Source organism: Lineus longissimus, chromosome 8 (genome assembly GCF_910592395.1).
Source record: "Lineus longissimus chromosome 8, tnLinLong1.2, whole genome shotgun sequence".
NCBI lineage: Eukaryota > Metazoa > Nemertea > Pilidiophora > Heteronemertea > Lineidae > Lineus > Lineus longissimus.
In genome coordinates this window covers 19,354,026-19,371,297 of record NC_088315.1, presented here as the reverse complement: position 1 = coordinate 19,371,297, position 17,272 = coordinate 19,354,026, and the positions used below count along the sequence as shown (strand labels likewise).

Genomic DNA, 17,272 nt, shown 5'->3' with positions numbered 1-17,272 from the left:
AGGCGCCTAACAGCCCATTATATAGCCTCGATCCGCTACGCTGCACATCACAAAAGGGAAGAACCTGGGATGGGACGATTACTGGCGGATGTAAGCCTGTTGTAGGCCTACACTCCGGACGCAGTGGACCGGCCTCGTCCTGTCGCCCAAAAGGACGATCAGGATGACAAAATGGACTGCACAGGAGTCTAATCTGTTGATGCATGCACTCGGGTTGCGCTGGATGTTGAATCAGCAGATGATATTTTTCAGGAAAAAGCGAGACATAGGCCTACTATTCTCACCACTCGCGAGTCCACGTGTCCCTGCGAGACGGAGCAAGACAGCAAGGGACGGGAGACACGTCTAAGGGAACGGAGGAGCATCGCCGCTGTCTTAGTCTTTTCGTCGAATCTTGATGGGAAACGGGCCGCCGGGTGATATGTCACAATATCAATCCATAAATCGATTGTTAGCTAGTATACTCATTTTGTTCGAGGTATGCGGGTAGCTATGTATAGCCATATGAATAGCAGCAGTATCTAAAACCACATATCACATACCACATACCACATACCACATACCCACATACCGACATGCCATTTTTCTCTAGGTGGGGCAATCCAATGACGGTTGAAGCTTTTTCTTCACAACTATTGGATCAGTCATTTTTCTCACCAAGTTTTACCCAGGAGACAGGAGTGTTTAATGGACAACCCATTAAGTGACCCGACCGAATCAAGTTTAATATCATGCTATCAAAGTTGGCAATTGTATTCTGTTTCGAATGATTGCTGGTTTCGAAACTGAGCGCCCTCCGAACGACGAACTACGAATGTCTGTCGAGTCATCAAGTCCTCTATCTGCTAATTGATTTACACGACACTGAACCATCTTTTAAACTTGGTTGTAGGAGGAATTGGGGAAATGATTAAAAACAATCGTCGATAAAATGCATTTACATCGTCTTTTGGCTTACGGAACCTGCCTGATGCATTTCCACAGCTCGGCAAATGTACATGTACAAGTATGTATGCTAAAGCCAATCCCACATTTTGACAATGCCTGTCATATTGATCATTGACAGAACAAAGGTCTCGCTTGAGCAGATAACTGCTAGCCGGCCTTGTTTAAGGGGGTGCCCGGATGCTGTTACGTCAAATGTATTGTCTTTGGTCATGATCGGTCGCGGTTGATTTGAACGCCAGTCGGTTAGTGTGTGAGACGCGGACAACATCGCGGGAACTCTTTCTCCGATTTCAAACGTAAAAATGCCTTCAAATTTTCCGAAACAAATCAAAACGGCTGCAGCAGAAGGTAAGGCACGGTATATACATGTATTCCTTATAAAGGTATTGGTTGTTTTCAAATGGTTTTTATTGTAGAAATAGTCATACAATCAAGGCGGGAATGAACTGCGGAGTTTGAAATTTCAAGCCAGACGTGTGAATTATGTACATCACTGTACTTTATGTGCATGTTCAACGGCAATTTTAATTGCCATCCCTAATCAAATACCATTTGCTCGAAGAAACTAAAGGCGCACGTCCAACTCATGATGGTGAAGATGGAAGTGATCATGTTAAATCTGCGAGATGCCATCACTGCTGTTCTATCCTGTAATGTGGAAATCTCCACTGAATTCATGAAGGTTTGACTGATTATATGTAAATTGACGTAAACAGTTTTTAAATTCAACAACCATTCATTTGGCGGCCACTATCCCCGACTGTGGTGTAGCACCCGACTATAACTGGCATGAAAAGGGGATACGCTGGTTATGGATGTCAGATCGTGGTTCCCTGACCTTTGCAAACAATTTCACTGGACGTAACCCACGCGGCGACACCGAGGACCGCTGGCTGATCTATTGATATGTTCGCAGTAGGGTGTCAAAGTCGGAGAGAAGAAGAGCCACTCTTCTCTTGTAGGGGGTTCACTTGGAAGTGTTTGCATTTGTTAGCCTATAAACACAAGCTGTTTATTCTTCAGTCTTGGGTTTGGCGGAGAGAACTAATCTTACATAAGTCCCAGAACAATATCATATGTCTTTATGGCAATATTTATTACTGGGACCCAGTACAGTGACGTTCTATCCAATATTCTTTGAGGCTGTTGATTAGACTTCTTGTTTAAACAGTGCCATTCTGCCCCCTCTAAGGCATACATTGGTAACTAATGAATTGACTACGAAATGAACGCAGTTGAACACAATGTGAATAATTCAGTCTCGGTTTCGCCGAAAAGAAGGCGATATTTTATTATTTGATAATGTATATGATCATGATAATTAGGAGACCCTGTGTGGGTGTTTGATCCAATATACGTTGATGTGATTGGAGATTGAAGTTTGCCATAGTGCCTTTAAAGGTATTATTATGACTGCATTAGTATGCTATCTGGTGCTATTCTGATGGACCACATTGCCAGGAAAACTTAAGTGGCAGGTCTCTATAGTCTTAATTCACGTTGCGATTGTCCAAGTGAAAGGTAAGTCTTGCTGAAAATTTATTGGAAGGAAATCTTGATCTCGACGTTCCTGAGTTTGACCTTTATTTTGATCGGTCTCATGATTTCATGATTTTTAATTCAACAACCATTCATTTGGCGGCCACTATCCCGACTGTGGTGTAGCACCCGACTATAACTGGCATGAAAAGGGGATACGCTGGTTCCCTGACCTTTGCAAACAATTTCACTGGACGTAACCCACGCGGCGACACCGAGGACCGCTGGCTGATCTATTGATATGTTCGCAGTAGGGTGTCAAAGTCGGAGAGAAGAAGAGCCACTCTTCTCTTGTAGGGGGTTCACTTGGAAGTGTTTGCATTTGTTAGCCTATAAACACAAGGTGTTTATTCTTCAGTCTTTGGTTTGGCGGAGAGAACTAATCTTTCATAAGTCCCAGAACAATATCATATGTCTTTATGGCAATATTTATTACTGGGACCCACAGTGACGTTCTATCCAATATTCTTTGATGCTGTTGATGAGACTTCTTGTTTAAACAGTGCCATTCTGCCCCCTCTAAGGCATACATTGGTAACTAATGAATTGACTACGAAATGAACGCAGTTGAATACAATGTGAATAAATCAGTCTCGGTTTCGCCGAAAAGAAGGCGATATTTTATTATTTGATAATGTATATGATCATGATAATTAGGAGACCCTGTGTGGGTGTTTGATCCAATCTTGGAGTAATTATCTACTCCAAGATCCAATATACTTTGATGTGATTGGAGATTGAAGTTTGCCATAGTGCCTTTAAAGGTTTTATTATGACTGCATTAGTATGCTACCTGGTGCTATTCTGATGGACCATATTGCCAGGGAAACTTAAGTGGCAGGTCTCTATAGTCTTAATTCACGTTGCGACTGTCCAAGTGAAAGGCAAGTCTTGCTGAAAATTTATTGGAAGGAAATCTTGATCTTCACATGTGATCCTGAATTTGACCATTAACTTGATCTGTCTCATGATTTCAGAGGTGACTGACCCCTCGGCCCATGAGGTGTGAAAGCGAGAATGATGAGTGTCAGTCTTCAGAATGACGAGATGGCAGTGTCCAGTTTAAGCTTGTAGGATGCAGAACTCTTCCCTCCGTTAAAAAGACCTCCATGGAGACAGAAATAACTCTGGGCCAAGTCTCAGTAGAACCATACCTTAACCCGACGTCACCAACCAGGGAAGGACACGTTTTCCAGTGGTCATTCCATTCAGCTACACTACGACACGAATCCTACCAAACTGGAGCGACACGTGTTCACAAATGAAGTGCCTTCGAAGATACCAGTTCAAGTGGAACATTTGAATTTGTCCTAAACATTTCAAATGCTAGATTGAAAGTTTCACAATCAGTGGTTGTCAATCATTGTGTCGTGATCGCTGGGAACTGACCGGGCTAAGATGTTTTCAAATACTGGATTAGCCCATTATATAGCCTCGATCCGCTACGCTGTAAACCTTTTGGGACGAAGTATTGGTCTTATACTGGGTGACCATAAAACATTCTCCCGAGAAGTGAAGCGCGCCATCTGGCGGTTCACAGAAAGGGTGTGGTGATTATGTTGCCGGGAAAGGGTTAACTTTCTGTCACAACAGTGCTGCCTCTCAAATCCAGATGGCAGCACCGTCAACCGGTTTCTTGTGGTTTCATCATTCTTGAAAAACTGAACATAAAACACTGTTATGACTGATGCTGGTGAGATGATCATAAAAATATTCGACACAGGGCCTCCTTTTTTTCATTCTGGCCCCCTGTATCATATAGATCTAGTGATGTACATTTCGTTTTTCTTGTAAAATGTCCCGTTCCATTTCACCAGCTGTACAACATACGTGTACAACATGTACATTATACACACTGTGTGTGTACATTATACACTGCATGTGTGTGGTGATGATATATTGAGATACAATGTTTCATTGTGGAGTACAGGCTTTGAGTACTTTAGTCAATTTTACAAGTTCGTTTCCCAATGAGATCATGATGAAAACCTGAAGAGAGCAATCACTGGACCTGGTTTATTTTATTGTCTTTCGGGCCGGGGTTATTAGTTTTATTGAAGTGAGCCTAAAGTTTGTTCCCTCCATAGAATTAGTCCTGTTGTATTGTTTGATGATAATGATGATGAGATTGTTGAAATTTATGGACAGTCCCGAAAAGAGGTCCTGATCGTAATTCTTATGAACGTTTATTTTCAGTTAAATCAAAAAGGGGTCAGCCCAGCTGGAGCCCCCCTGCCCGTGCGGAGCCTGCCAAATTGATGGTCTACAATAGCATGACGAGAAAGAAAGAGGAATTCATCCCGCAGAATGGAAAACGGGTCCTCTGGTACAGCTGCGGTCCGACTGTTTATGATGCATCACACATGGGACATGCGAGGCAAGTGATCAATCTTCGGGCAACAATTAAAACAGGCCTACTCTATTTGTATCTCGTCGTGGGTTGGGGAAATAAAAATATGCAGTTTTATACAATGGCATTGTGCAGTTATTATGCATGCAACATTGCTGAAACTTGGAATGTATTTGTGTATATTTGTCTTGACAACAGCAATTATTCATATCCAGTACATGAACCTTGTTCCTAGGATTTTTCTTGTTGTTTCAGATCGTATGTGTCATTTGACATCCTGCGGCGAGTGATGCGGGATTATTTCAATTATGACATCCTTTACGCCATGAACATCACTGATATCGACGATAAGGTAATGAACATTTGGGGGCCTACTTTCTTACTTAGGCCGTACCAGTTCAATAATTCTGGCAGTAAAGGAGGCCATGTTTTCTTCATCATAGGAAGGAAAAAACTAAAAACTTCAAGAAGTAATGAAGAAGTTTACAGAATGTGACATTAGCACAAATCTTTGCTTCAAAGTTGCCTGCCAAGTTTTTTGAACACTCGGTCTCCCCTAGCAGCCATCTCTGTTGGCAGGACACCCACTTTCTAAGGACACTGGTTTTGGTCCAAATTTGGTGTATCTATTCAACATAACCTCTGCAATCAGGACATCTCCCTATCAAGGACAGCATTTGTCAGTCTAAAGGGTGACTTTAATAGAGAGGTTCGACAGTATTTTCTTGATGATACAGTAACACACTTTTATTGTTCTGCTTCCGAAATTCAGATCATCAAGCGAGCGAGACAGAACTACCTCGTGGAGAATTACATGAAAGAGGAGAAGTCAACACCACAAGTCCTCGAAGACACCAAGAAAGCTATCGAGGTGCGTTCATTGACGATACTTCAACAACTTCTTCTTCCTCCTCTTCTTCCTCCTCCTCTTCTTCAAAATTTGTTGAACCTGGTAGCCTAATGGTTAACACCGCTGGTTTAGCAGGCAATAGGGCCGGGGTTCGATCCTACGGAGAACCCAGGATTGTATTTCTGGATGGAGCAGTGTGGCTTTCAAGGAACTAAAATTCCTGGCTCAATTTGAGCAGGGATGTAAGGGAGATTTCAAACTTTTTGCTCTCACTAAGTGCCGAATTTGATAACTTGAACTGAAAGGCCATTGTCTCATTGTCAAAAAACTTATGATGATTCCATCTATGAACCAATGATGGGACCATGGTAGATATGGCACTTTTACCCATGTTGGGACACTGCATTTGGTCCGAAATTGGTCATTTTCCCAATAATTTGACATCTGCATTCAGGACACCATTTTTCAGTCCAAGGGGTGTCCTTAATAGAGAGGTTCTACTGTTAATGATCCCACGTCGGTTAATGTGCCGTCCCTTCTTCCAGCCATGCAAAGCCAAGTACGAAAAAGAAACCGACCCAGATAAGAAGGCGATGCTGGGACGAATGGTGGAGAAGGTCGATAAGGCTTTGACAGTGTTGGAGGCGGAGAAAGACAAAACACTGGGGAAGGAGGCGTTGGCTACGTCAAGAAAGGTAATTAGTACATTGTTTATATGAAAGGTAATTAGTACATCATCTATATGCATTCCTGTGTGCAGTTCTCGAGCCCAACTTTATTGAGTTCAATTCTCGGTCTGTCGCTTAGGTCCTATGGGCACAGTGCCGGTAGGGTAGTTATGGCTGTACTGTACTCAAGCTTGATGGCACGGCCTAACACCTGGCAATTGAGCATCTTGCAATGTCGCATGATATATATGGCAACCTTGGTGAATCTGTTTTTTGGGGTGGGAATGACCAGCCAAACATTCACAGCATCCAAAGAGATACGTCATTGCATGCATGACTGCAAACACATGAATTCAAGCTCTGTATTTAGAACGGCATACACAACACTACTATGACTGTTACTATTTCCAGGCGTTATTGGACAGCGCTCGAGACATCCTGGCAGATTGGCTGGATAGCCTGCACGGATCTGAAGTCACGGAAAATTCCATCTTCGCTGCGTTGCCACGATACTGGGAGGCAGACTTTCATGACGACATGGAGGCATTAAATGTACGTTAACATGATTGTTGAAGTGTATTTCATATCGTTCTGGCCAAAGGTACTCAGTTGAATTCAGGAATATGACCAGATCACATTTACCAAAAGATAGTGGTGTTGCACAACACTAGATTACCTCAGGGTGGGCCTAACCAATGCTCTTTCACCGTGTCAACTGAAGCCGGTCAACTATGACACCAGTCAACTATGACACTGGTCAACTACGACATTGGTCAACTATTACGTTTGTCAACTATGACATCGGGACCCAGGGCTGTGTCACATTACTATTTGTGATCACACTATTACAGTTCAGTGACAAAAGGTCAGCCAAGTACCTTTGGCCAGATCTATCTGAAAAACACTCCATCAGTCCAGGATTCGACAAAAGAAATCATAATAAAAATCATCCGTTCCTGAGCTTCCATAGTCCAACCCATTTCAGGGTTTACAGTTACATAATCAAGTACTTTTTTTTTCAAACCGTTTCTAGGTTCTACCATGTGATGCGTTGACACGGGTCAGTGAGTACATCCCAGAAGTCATTGAATTCGTCCAGAAGATCATTGATAATGGCTTCGCGTACTTATCCAACAGCTCGGTGTATTTTGACACGATGAAGTTTAGCCAGTCCAAGGACCACTTCTATGCTAAACTTGTTCCTGAAGCGTTCGGTGATGCCAAGGCTCTTAATGAGGGAGAAGGTAGGTGGAGAATTGTTTTGAATGTGTTTGTAACATTTGAATGACTTCGTTGAAGATGGAGTACCTAAGCTAAAATCAACCCATTTGGCACCTAACCGTAGTGGCACGTAACAACGCTCATCCCACCTTGGAGGAGGAATGCTCCCTTGGGAATATCACATCAAAGTTCATCGGAACGCTAAATGATTACTTACCCTCAATATAGCTTATTGAGATCAGATCTTGGGGTACAGTAGTTCAGATAAGCACTTGTCATCTACGAGGTCTGTTTTTGATTGCTGGCCTTGTTGTCCTTTGCAGAGTTTAGGCCATGTCAGCTGGACTCCCAAAGTCTTGTTTTACAGGAGTTAAATTCCATCTGTGCAGCTTTTGAATCCTTTTGTTGTTGTTTATATTGAGCAGACGTCTTATGTTTTTTGGTCATCTTCAGGTGATCTGAGCGTCTCAGAAGACCGGCTGAGTGAAAAGAGAAGCCCGAATGACTTTGCGTTATGGAAGGCCTCCAAGCCTGGCGAGCCATCATGGGAATCTCCGTACGGTATGGGGCGGCCTGGATGGCATATAGAATGCTCCGTCATGGCCAGCAGTGTCTTGGGCGCGTCGCTTGACATCCATACTGGAGGCGTAGATCTGAAGTTCCCACATCATGACAATGAGCTGGCGCAATCAGAGGTATGTACCTTGCTGTCACTCTATTATGAGAAGAAACTTGATTTCTCTGTATTTCTGATATCAGGAACCTAACAAATATTTTGACTCCTTTGACTGCGTCCATTTTCAGGCTTATTACAGAAACGACCACTGGGTGCGCTACTTCCTACACACGGGCCACTTGACCATCTCCGGCTGCAAGATGTCGAAATCTCTCAAGAACTTCATCACGATAAAGGAGGCACTCAAAAAGCACACCGCGCGCCAGTTACGTTTGATGTTTCTCTTACATTCGTGGAAGGATACACTCGATTACAGCAGCAGTACCATGGAGGCTGCGATGACGTTTGAAAAACACGTCGGGGTAAATTTCATCTCAGACTATTTTTCTAAATTTTTGATCCATTCCTAAAGTTTTACTTGGTAGTAATCTTTCAGGCTTCTCCAAGGACTTTGTCTTGTAATATTAAGGAACTTGTTTATACAAACTTCTTGAGTTGATAAAGCAGTCGAAATCATTTGTGAAAATTGTCTTGTAATATTTTCAGGAATTCTTCCTCTCCGTGAAAGACATCCTTCGCAGTACACCAGCGACTGGCCCCGACTCATACTCGAAGTGGAAGGCCGAGGAGATGACGCTGTATGACAAGTTACTAGAGACACAGGATAGTGTCCATGCAGCCCTCTGTGGTAAGTTAGGCCCCATAAATGAAATAGTTTGTTCATCATCCCCAACCGCAATAAAAAGATTTTTTGTGAATTCTTATTTCCAGTTTCAATTTCTAAATTCGCGTCTTGTACAAATTAGTATTGTTTCATTATCATCATTCAGTACAGTAGAATCTCTCTATTCAGGACATCCTCGGGACTGACAAGGGCTGTCCTTAATAGAAAGGTGTCCTCATTAGTGAGGTCAAATTGAATGAAAACAACCGATTTGGGACCAAACCTAGTGTCCTTGATAGAGAGGTTGTCCTTAATGGACAGGTGTCTGCTAAGGGAGGTTCCACTGTATTTATCTGCATTCATTGTAGGATTCCCTTCCCACCATTCAGTACCACTGCTCTCTGTCGAACTTTGAATTTTCGAAATCGGACCAAAAATAAGCATTTGAGGCATATTTTGCAAGTGAAGACAGTTCTGATAATAACACTTTCCAGATACAAATTGTTTAGTTTTTTTCTCTGAGCTCTGTCTCATCTCTGCCAAGTCAAAAGTGCCCCGCTTTAATATTTCAAAATTCTTCTTACAGATTCCATCGACACCAAAACTGCCATGGACAGTATGCGAGAGTTAGTGATAGCAAGCAATGTTTATATCACGAAGAGAAGGGGGGAGAAACTTGTACCGAATCGCTCGATATTACAGAATATAGCTGGTTATATTACGAAAATGCTAAAGGTTGGTCTAACTTCTAAACTGCTTCTGCTCTGGATCTTCTGAGCTTTTATTGCATGCTACGTTTGAGTACCAATACGTCTTTTTCAATCTGGCGCCTGGCCGATCGCCATGTTTGGTCACCGAAGAGTTCTACCCTCGGTGGCTGCTTTTGATGTGGGTACTCCCCTCTCACCGCAGAAGGTGGCGGACATGCGTGCTTTCGTCTGTCAAGTTCGGCCCTTGTTGAAAAACAGACTCTGCGACTATGTCAACAAATCGTATTGACTTGGCTTGTTTGTCACCGCAAATTAATAATTCTCGGCATCCATGACAGTTCAATAAGTGGGGTAATCGTTTTTCGAGAATAAGCAGATGTTAATCAGCTAAAGAACCAATGATCGTGTTGTCACTTTCTCTGATAGAAAACAATGCGTAATTCGTTACTTGTGAAATTGAAGAAATCTCTCTCTTTATATTCTGAGTCTGATAGTATGTTTGTCTTTTCAGATCTTTGGTGCTATAGAAGGGGAGGATGCAATAGGATTCCCGATGGCTGGTGGTCAGACTGCTAATGTAAGTGTAACCCAATATTCCATCTGATCTATTTCAAAAGTGGTTCTGAGAAACGTGAAATGTTCCACATTTGTGACCTGTCACTGCAAAACCAGGCACACGTTGTTCTAAGCTTGGCCGGAGATTGACTGGTGGTGAATTTCACTGTTGTCTGCATTCTCTGACGTCTCGACGTCTGCTTATTTCAGATTGAGCAAGTTGTGATGCCATATTTGGAAGCCTTTTCCGATTTCCGTGAAGAGGTGCGCCAGGTGGCTAGGGAGCAGAAAGGTCAGTAACATATTTATGGAGAGGAGTGTCTTTTTACCAACATTCAACTTACTTACTTGGCCCTCTTCTTACATTGGGGGCAGATAAGGCTTCTTTCTTCATTCTCCACCCTGTCCGGGCGGCCGCCTGTCTGTGGATGTTATCCCAGGTCAGACCAACCTGCCTCATCTCCTTGACTGAAGGTCACCAGGTCTCTTTCGAACGATCCATTTTGTAGTGGATTAAGCCTTTGGCTTTTGTCTGCAAAATAGCCTTTTTTCTATGTATCATCATTCTATTAGCTAGTAAATAAATCACACATTTGTAATGGTTTTGGAAAGAAAAAAAAGAACGACCTTGATTTCTTTTCCCGTCGGCTGTCCAATGGAGTGCTGTCCTTGCAAGTATTCCCGGTGGCATTCAGCACAACTGTACCAGCCAACTCAAGCGTCGTCTTTTAACCATTTTTGGGATTGGCCTGCACCCTGTTCTTCGCCACCATTCAAAGGGCTGTGAAATTTAGCATATGTGTGAATGATAGTACAGTAGAACCTCCCTTAACGGACACCTCTCTATCAAGGACACCCTCGCTATTAAGGACACTACTTTTGGTCAAAAATTAAATGTTTCCATTCAATTTGACCTCTCTAATCAGGACACCTCTCTATTAAGGAAAGAACTTGTCAGTCCCAAGGGTGTCCTTAATAGAGAGGTTCTACTGTACATTGAGTTGAGGAGGTAACTGTGCCTGAATCTAGTCTTTTTGTTATTTTCAAGTGACGGACATCCTAAAACAGTGTGACAGAGTCCGAGACGATACTTTACCTAACCTAGGCGTGAGGTTGGAGGACCTCGAAGGTTGCACCGTTATCAAGCTTGTCGATAAGAAAACGTTACTTAAAGAACGTGAGGAAAAATTAAAGGTAAGTTTGTTGTTGTTTTTTCTTCTCTCTACAAAGAAGGGTCTTTTTGGCTGAAGTTGTTGGAAATAGGTTGGGAAAAGGGGGTTAAAAACCGAGTTCATTCTCTAGATGGGGGGGCAGGTCAATCTATATCCGGTGAGTAGAGGGGGCCATGACTCATATCGAAACCAGATTATCAAAATTGGTCTGAAATTGTCTGACAGTAACCTCAGCAGCAGTTTGTATCAGACTATAAACCTGAAATCAGACTGTTAACTTTTTAAATTGACTCTAGTTCCTACTGAATTTAATCGTATTGATATTCTCTTACCAGGCCGAAGAGCAGAAGCGTTTAGAAAAAGAACGCAAGAAGCTGGAGGCCCAGCAAGCACAGGCCGCCAAGGAAGCCCAGATGAAGGTTCCCCCATCCAAGATGTTTCTCCACGAGACGGATAAATACAGTGCATTTGATGAAAATGTGAGTATTGGAATTCCTTTTCTTGGCGTCTTGGGGCGTTTTTTGTTTGATGCCGTTACAGCTGGGGGTCGGTTGGGGTTATTGGCCCAGTGACTAATTGACTGGTGAGGCAGTGTCAGTTACGAGTTTCAGATGTTGATTCTGATTGGTCAATTCAGGTTTATTGTATCACTGACCAATCGAAATCCTTGTCTTTGCAGGGATTCCCAACCCATGATAAGAGCGGCCAAGAATTAACGAAATCATCCATCAAGAAGCTGAAAAAACTTTACGACGCGCAGGAGAAAAAATACAAGGAGTATGTCAAGTTACACCCGGAGGAGGCCAACGTTAGTAATGGTTGCTAGGCAACCGATAAACTGGATGTTAAAGTTTCTCTAACATATCAGCCTCATTCAAACTATAGTGACTGTTAAAACCCTTTTTGTGGAGAGTTTAAAAATGCGAATATCAAATTTGCTATAAGTCTATAAACGTCCTTGGAATTGTGGTCTATTTGAGATTTTTCTAATCCTTTAGAATGTTAAAACATACTGTTAATGAGACTTCTATTTCTTGAAAACAACCTCTTCTCAGGAGGGGCTGGCTGTACCTATGGACGAGGTTCTTCATCAGAAAGAATGTTTGTCAATAAGACCCAACAATAGTTAACAAATAACAAAATTTGCTCAGAACTTCATACTGAAACCTAAAGTGGTTATTTTTTTCCATATTAAAGAACATGTTGTTTTCTGATATCGATTGCCTATAGTGGTTTATTTGGTGTAAACTTTCAAAATATTTGTGCTCATAGAAATTATTTGTGTGTTTTATTTGTAAGAATAATCAATTATAGCTCGGTAAACATCGTTAAGACTTTTCAATTGAGGTATTTTAGGAGAAAAAATCCCAAATAAATATTTTGTGCAGTATTGCATCACTTTCTTCCCACTTGCTTATTATGGTTAAGAGGTACAACATTATGCTCCTGCGCATCTCCAGAACTAGATTTATTGATGTGGCAGTTATGTCTCTGCTACATGTATAATGAAGACTCTGTGTTGACAGAGAGAGAATGTCCTCTGTCTGCTTGGAGAATGGGTACAATATTTGTTTATTTATTGAGAATAAAATTGATGAGAAACTATTTGTTTGTATCACTTTATTTGCTTGCAAATTGATCAGTGATGCACTTGCTGATTACAGAATGGAAAGAAATTATACTTACAAGTATAATTTCTCATTTATGCCAATGCGCAAAAAAACTGAAATTGCGCATGCCTTTTTATGCCTTCATTAGTGCAACATTCAAAGGTGAGGTTCGTTCATTGAAAATTTGAACTTGAATCAAACCACTCATTAAGGAACATTTCTAAATATCATTCGACTGACTTTCGACACGGCATGCTGTTTGTGTAGTATGGTATAAATTACTAAAAGTTTGTAGGGGAAACAAATATAATAATAGGGTCTGCAGTGGAGTACTGTTCAAAACCAGTTATATCACTAACTCTGCGACATCTCCTTCAGTTAAGCCAAGTAAAATTAACACAGAGTTTAAGTTCAGGCCAAGTTTGAACCAGTTTGTTTGGAACAACCAGGATTCTGTTACGGCTCTTGGCTCAAACAACTTCTTACTTTGAGGGTTGGGAACGATTCTCTTTTAAGTTTGTGGGTACCAAAGTTGTGATTTTCATAATAGGGTCTGTAGTGGAGTACTGTTCAAAACCAGTTATATCACTAACTCTGCGATATCTCCTTCAGTTAGGCCAAGTAGAATTAACACAGAGTTTAAGTTCAGGCCAAGTTTGAACCAGTTTGTTTGGAACAACCAGGATTCTGTAACGGCTCTTGGCTCAAACAACTTCTTACTATGAGGGTTGGGAACGATTCTCTTTAAAGTGATACTATGATGTGATTTACAACTTTGCGGAAATACGTCCGTTTTTAATTGTTGATCACAAATGGGAAGCTCAAATTTTCCATTTTTGATTAGATTTATTATAAAATCACTGAATCTTAACCACTGCGACCGCGAAAATGTTCATGTTGTGACGTCATCAACGAAAACGTCGTCGGCATAGCGCAATTTCAACGGCATCGAAGCGAGCCGTCCGGGCGGGATTTAACCATCAATTTCTAGAAAATGTGCATTTCGATTCGAAAACCTTACTGATTTATGAGAAAGTGACGTAGTCATTTGTCAAAAACAGCTAAAACATTATATGGTGAAATTTGACAAGAGTTACCCTTTAAGTTTGTGGGTACCAAAGTAGCGATTTTCATAGGACTTATATATACTCACTGCCTTTAACTGTAACTGAGCGATGCCTCAGGAGTGTAGCCAGCTGAAACCTATTCTTTATACAGCGAACATTTGAATTCATCCAAGTGTTTTTTGTATTTATAAATTTTACAATGATTCAGAAGACAATAATAAGCACAGATTCCCCGCGTTGGTACAACCTGCTGAAATATCGGGCTGTTCATCATCAACTTGACGTGGCTTTTTTTGAATGATCGATCGGAGAAAAGTGTCTTACTGTCTTTTGTTTTTGAGTAAGTTGTTGCTGAAATAGAAAAGAAAGCCATCAAAATAACTGTTGCTCCTTTATTCTTGCAGCCCTGTTTTTTGGTCAAAACATTGTTTTTCAGAATTTGTGAAAAATGAGAGGATGTTGTGTCACCTCATCGTGAGAACAGTCTATAAATCGTGAAATATTTCTCTGAAATTTCGCAAATCACAAAAATTAAGCATGTAAGAGGGCGAAATTTTGGCATTTTACAGATATAGTGGTGGCATCATTCCTACTAGCCGAGGCTGGAGGGAAATTCCCTTTAGCTCAGTCGGTAGAGTGATGGCCTTATAAGCGAGAGGTCCCAGGTTCAATCCCCGGTTGGACCTTGATGTTTTTCCTCTGTTACATTTGGCGCCCAACGTGGTAAAAGGGTACTAATAACTTGTTCAGATGCTGGTGTGTCTTTGGACAATGAATTAACCCTTTGTATCACGGAAGAACCCGGTTGTGAGGACACAACTTTCCCGAACAGGGGGAGTATGTAGTGGGATCATTCCTATTAACCCAGGCTAGAGGGAAGGCTTTAGCTCAGTCGGTAGAGTGATGGCCTTATAAGCGAGAGGTCCCGGGTTCAATCCCCGGTTGGACGTTGATGTTTTTCCTCTGTTACACAGACAGTATTTTTTACCCATTTTACTTGTAAACAAAACAAGTATTGGGATGTTATTGGCGTCCCTACAAGTGAAAACAAACTTACCAATTACAGAAAACTTCGTATAATGCAACTGGACTTTGTTATGTCTTCGTTCCATGATTTTATGGGTAGTTTTTACCCAATAGCGGCAGATCATTGTCATGAGGTAACACTTCATCTTAATCTTTTTTAACCCCCAGCGAAATGTCAAACAGCTTTCCATTTTGTCGCATTCCTTTCTGCATCTTTCAAAAGTCTGTCCTTGCGAGCTGAATTGTCCGTAATTCGTTTCTCCAGTGCAGGTTGGCCCCAGAAGCCGTTTGTAGAAATCTGGTGGAGAAAGAGAGAAAAATTATAAGTTGGATTTTCCAAGTCTTGTAAAAAAATCATCCAACAGGTTTGTTGGTATTTCCAATTTTTGGAGGATTTCTGCATTTTCCCCCAGAAAAGGGTTTAATTTCACAGCAGAAAATAAAAGATAAATGTCACAGGTCTCTCTAGAACTTAAATCAGGATGAAAAAAAGAAGTTTAGAGGCATATTTTGCAAGTATGGGCAGTTGGGACAAAAACTGTTTCTATTTTTTTTAAATACTTCAGTTTTTTCTCTGGGCCCCATCCCATAACTGATTCTACCAGGGATGAAAAATGACATGATCCCTCTATACTGGTATGTCCTGATCAAGACTTGAAATCCTAAAGCAATCAAAACTCCCTCAAAACATGGTGAATGCTTAAGGGCGGGAGTCTGTTCTTTCTTTTCCAGAGAACACGCAGGTTTTAAATGAGCAGTCAATTCATTTGGAAAGAGTTTTAATTGCTTCAGGATTTTGAGGTCTAGCCAAAATGGCAGTACCTACGTTTGTAGGTTTGACCCCAGCAACTGGCTAATGACTGCTAACTTATCTTCCCGGGATCTTGCGTTCTCTTTATGTTATTCTAATGAACAAATGTGACCCGCTCTACCAAAACAAGGCGCTTGTCGCATCTGAACTTGACAGGTTGATACGGACTTGTTGTTCATTTCCCTATTGTAGACCTTTTGTGAAATGTGACCAAATCAGTTTGTAATAGATTTCACAAAAGGTCTACAATAGGGAAATGAACAACAAGTCCGTATCAGTTTGTAATAGATTTCACAAAAGGTCTACAATAGGGAAATGAACAACAAGTCCGTATCAGTTTGTAATAGATTTCACAAAAGGTCTACAATAGGGAAATGAACAACAAGTCCGTATCAGTTTGTAATAGATTTCACAAAAGGTCTACAATAGGGAAATGAACAACAAGTCCGTATCAACCTGTCGAGTTCAGATGCGACAAGCGCCTAGTTTTGGTAGAGCGAGTCACAAATGTCAGAACAAAAATTCAAGGAACGAGTTTACAATCCCCGATCACACCCCAAAAAAAGGTCATCGGTTGACTAACCAAGCACCACTGTTCAATGGATTTATAGTTGAATGCGATCAAACTACGTCATTTCCGATCGGGGATTGTAAAGTTTAGCCAAATTGAACCTACCTGGTGCTTTGGGAATTTTGATATAATAGTTACTGTCTCGAGGCAGCAAAAGTCTTTTTTGTAGGCAGACCGTGTTCTTTAGGCGACATATTCTCCCTGTAGTGTGAATGGCATAACACTTGGGCTCGGCTCGGCATTTCTTCATACACTGCAGCTCGGCTGTATCATTTAATAACTTAAGTTCTTTACCTTCACAGGGCCTTTTTAGTATTGGGGGAAATTGAGGATAACCTGAAAAAATTTGATACAGTTAGAACCACTCTTAGCAGACAGCTCTCTATTAGGGACACTCTCTCTAATGAGGACACCGGTTTTGGTCCCAAACCTGTCGTTTCCATTCAATTTGACTGCTGCAATCAGGACACCTCTCTAATAAGGACGGTATATATCAGTCCCAAGGGTGATCTCAATAGAGAAGTTCTACTGTGTTACATTGCGTATGATTTTCCCTTTTAGCTCAAACCCAGGGAGGGTTAGAGTGGCGTAAAGCCCTCACAAACAAGTAAGTTTTATCGCTGCAATCATGACCGCATGTGACAATTAAATGGCCAGAGACTGTGTGCTCAGCTGTGGTCAGTGACGGGAATATGTAAACTGTTATAGTTACAGACAATTTGATTGGCCTGGGCTCTAATGTGCTCATGCATGCTAGGAAGAGGAGGACTAAAAAATCTGAAAAATTGCGCATACGTCCCAAATTAACGGCAAATACAAGTGCTGCAGGTGGAT

At 41.5% G+C, this 17,272-nt stretch overlaps 1 protein-coding gene and 1 long non-coding RNA gene across 2 annotated transcripts; one reads left to right on the top strand and one right to left on the bottom strand.

Annotated features, from left to right (window-relative positions):
* Positions 1-4,067: 4,067 nt before the first annotated feature.
* LOC135492100 (cysteine--tRNA ligase, cytoplasmic-like) lies at positions 4,068-12,943 on the top strand. Its single transcript, XM_064778276.1, has 16 exons — positions 4,068-4,180; positions 4,684-4,864; positions 5,093-5,189; positions 5,610-5,708; positions 6,233-6,382; positions 6,767-6,907; positions 7,389-7,599; positions 8,030-8,271; positions 8,381-8,614; positions 8,799-8,940; positions 9,503-9,651; positions 10,138-10,203; positions 10,392-10,473; positions 11,230-11,375; positions 11,689-11,832; positions 12,033-12,943. Exons 1-16 carry the CDS (start codon positions 4,168-4,170, stop codon positions 12,177-12,179), a joined length of 2,244 nt encoding a protein of 747 aa, XP_064634346.1. The 5' UTR covers positions 4,068-4,167; the 3' UTR covers positions 12,180-12,943.
* A 1,227-nt stretch (positions 12,944-14,170) lies between these two features.
* On the bottom strand, positions 14,171-16,634 carry LOC135492101 (uncharacterized). Its single transcript, XR_010448027.1, has 3 exons — positions 16,544-16,634; positions 15,088-15,354; positions 14,171-14,381 (listed from the first exon to the last, which is right to left on the bottom strand). It is a non-coding gene; the product is annotated as an uncharacterized LOC135492101 (long non-coding RNA).
* Between the last annotated feature and the right edge of the window lie 638 nt (positions 16,635-17,272).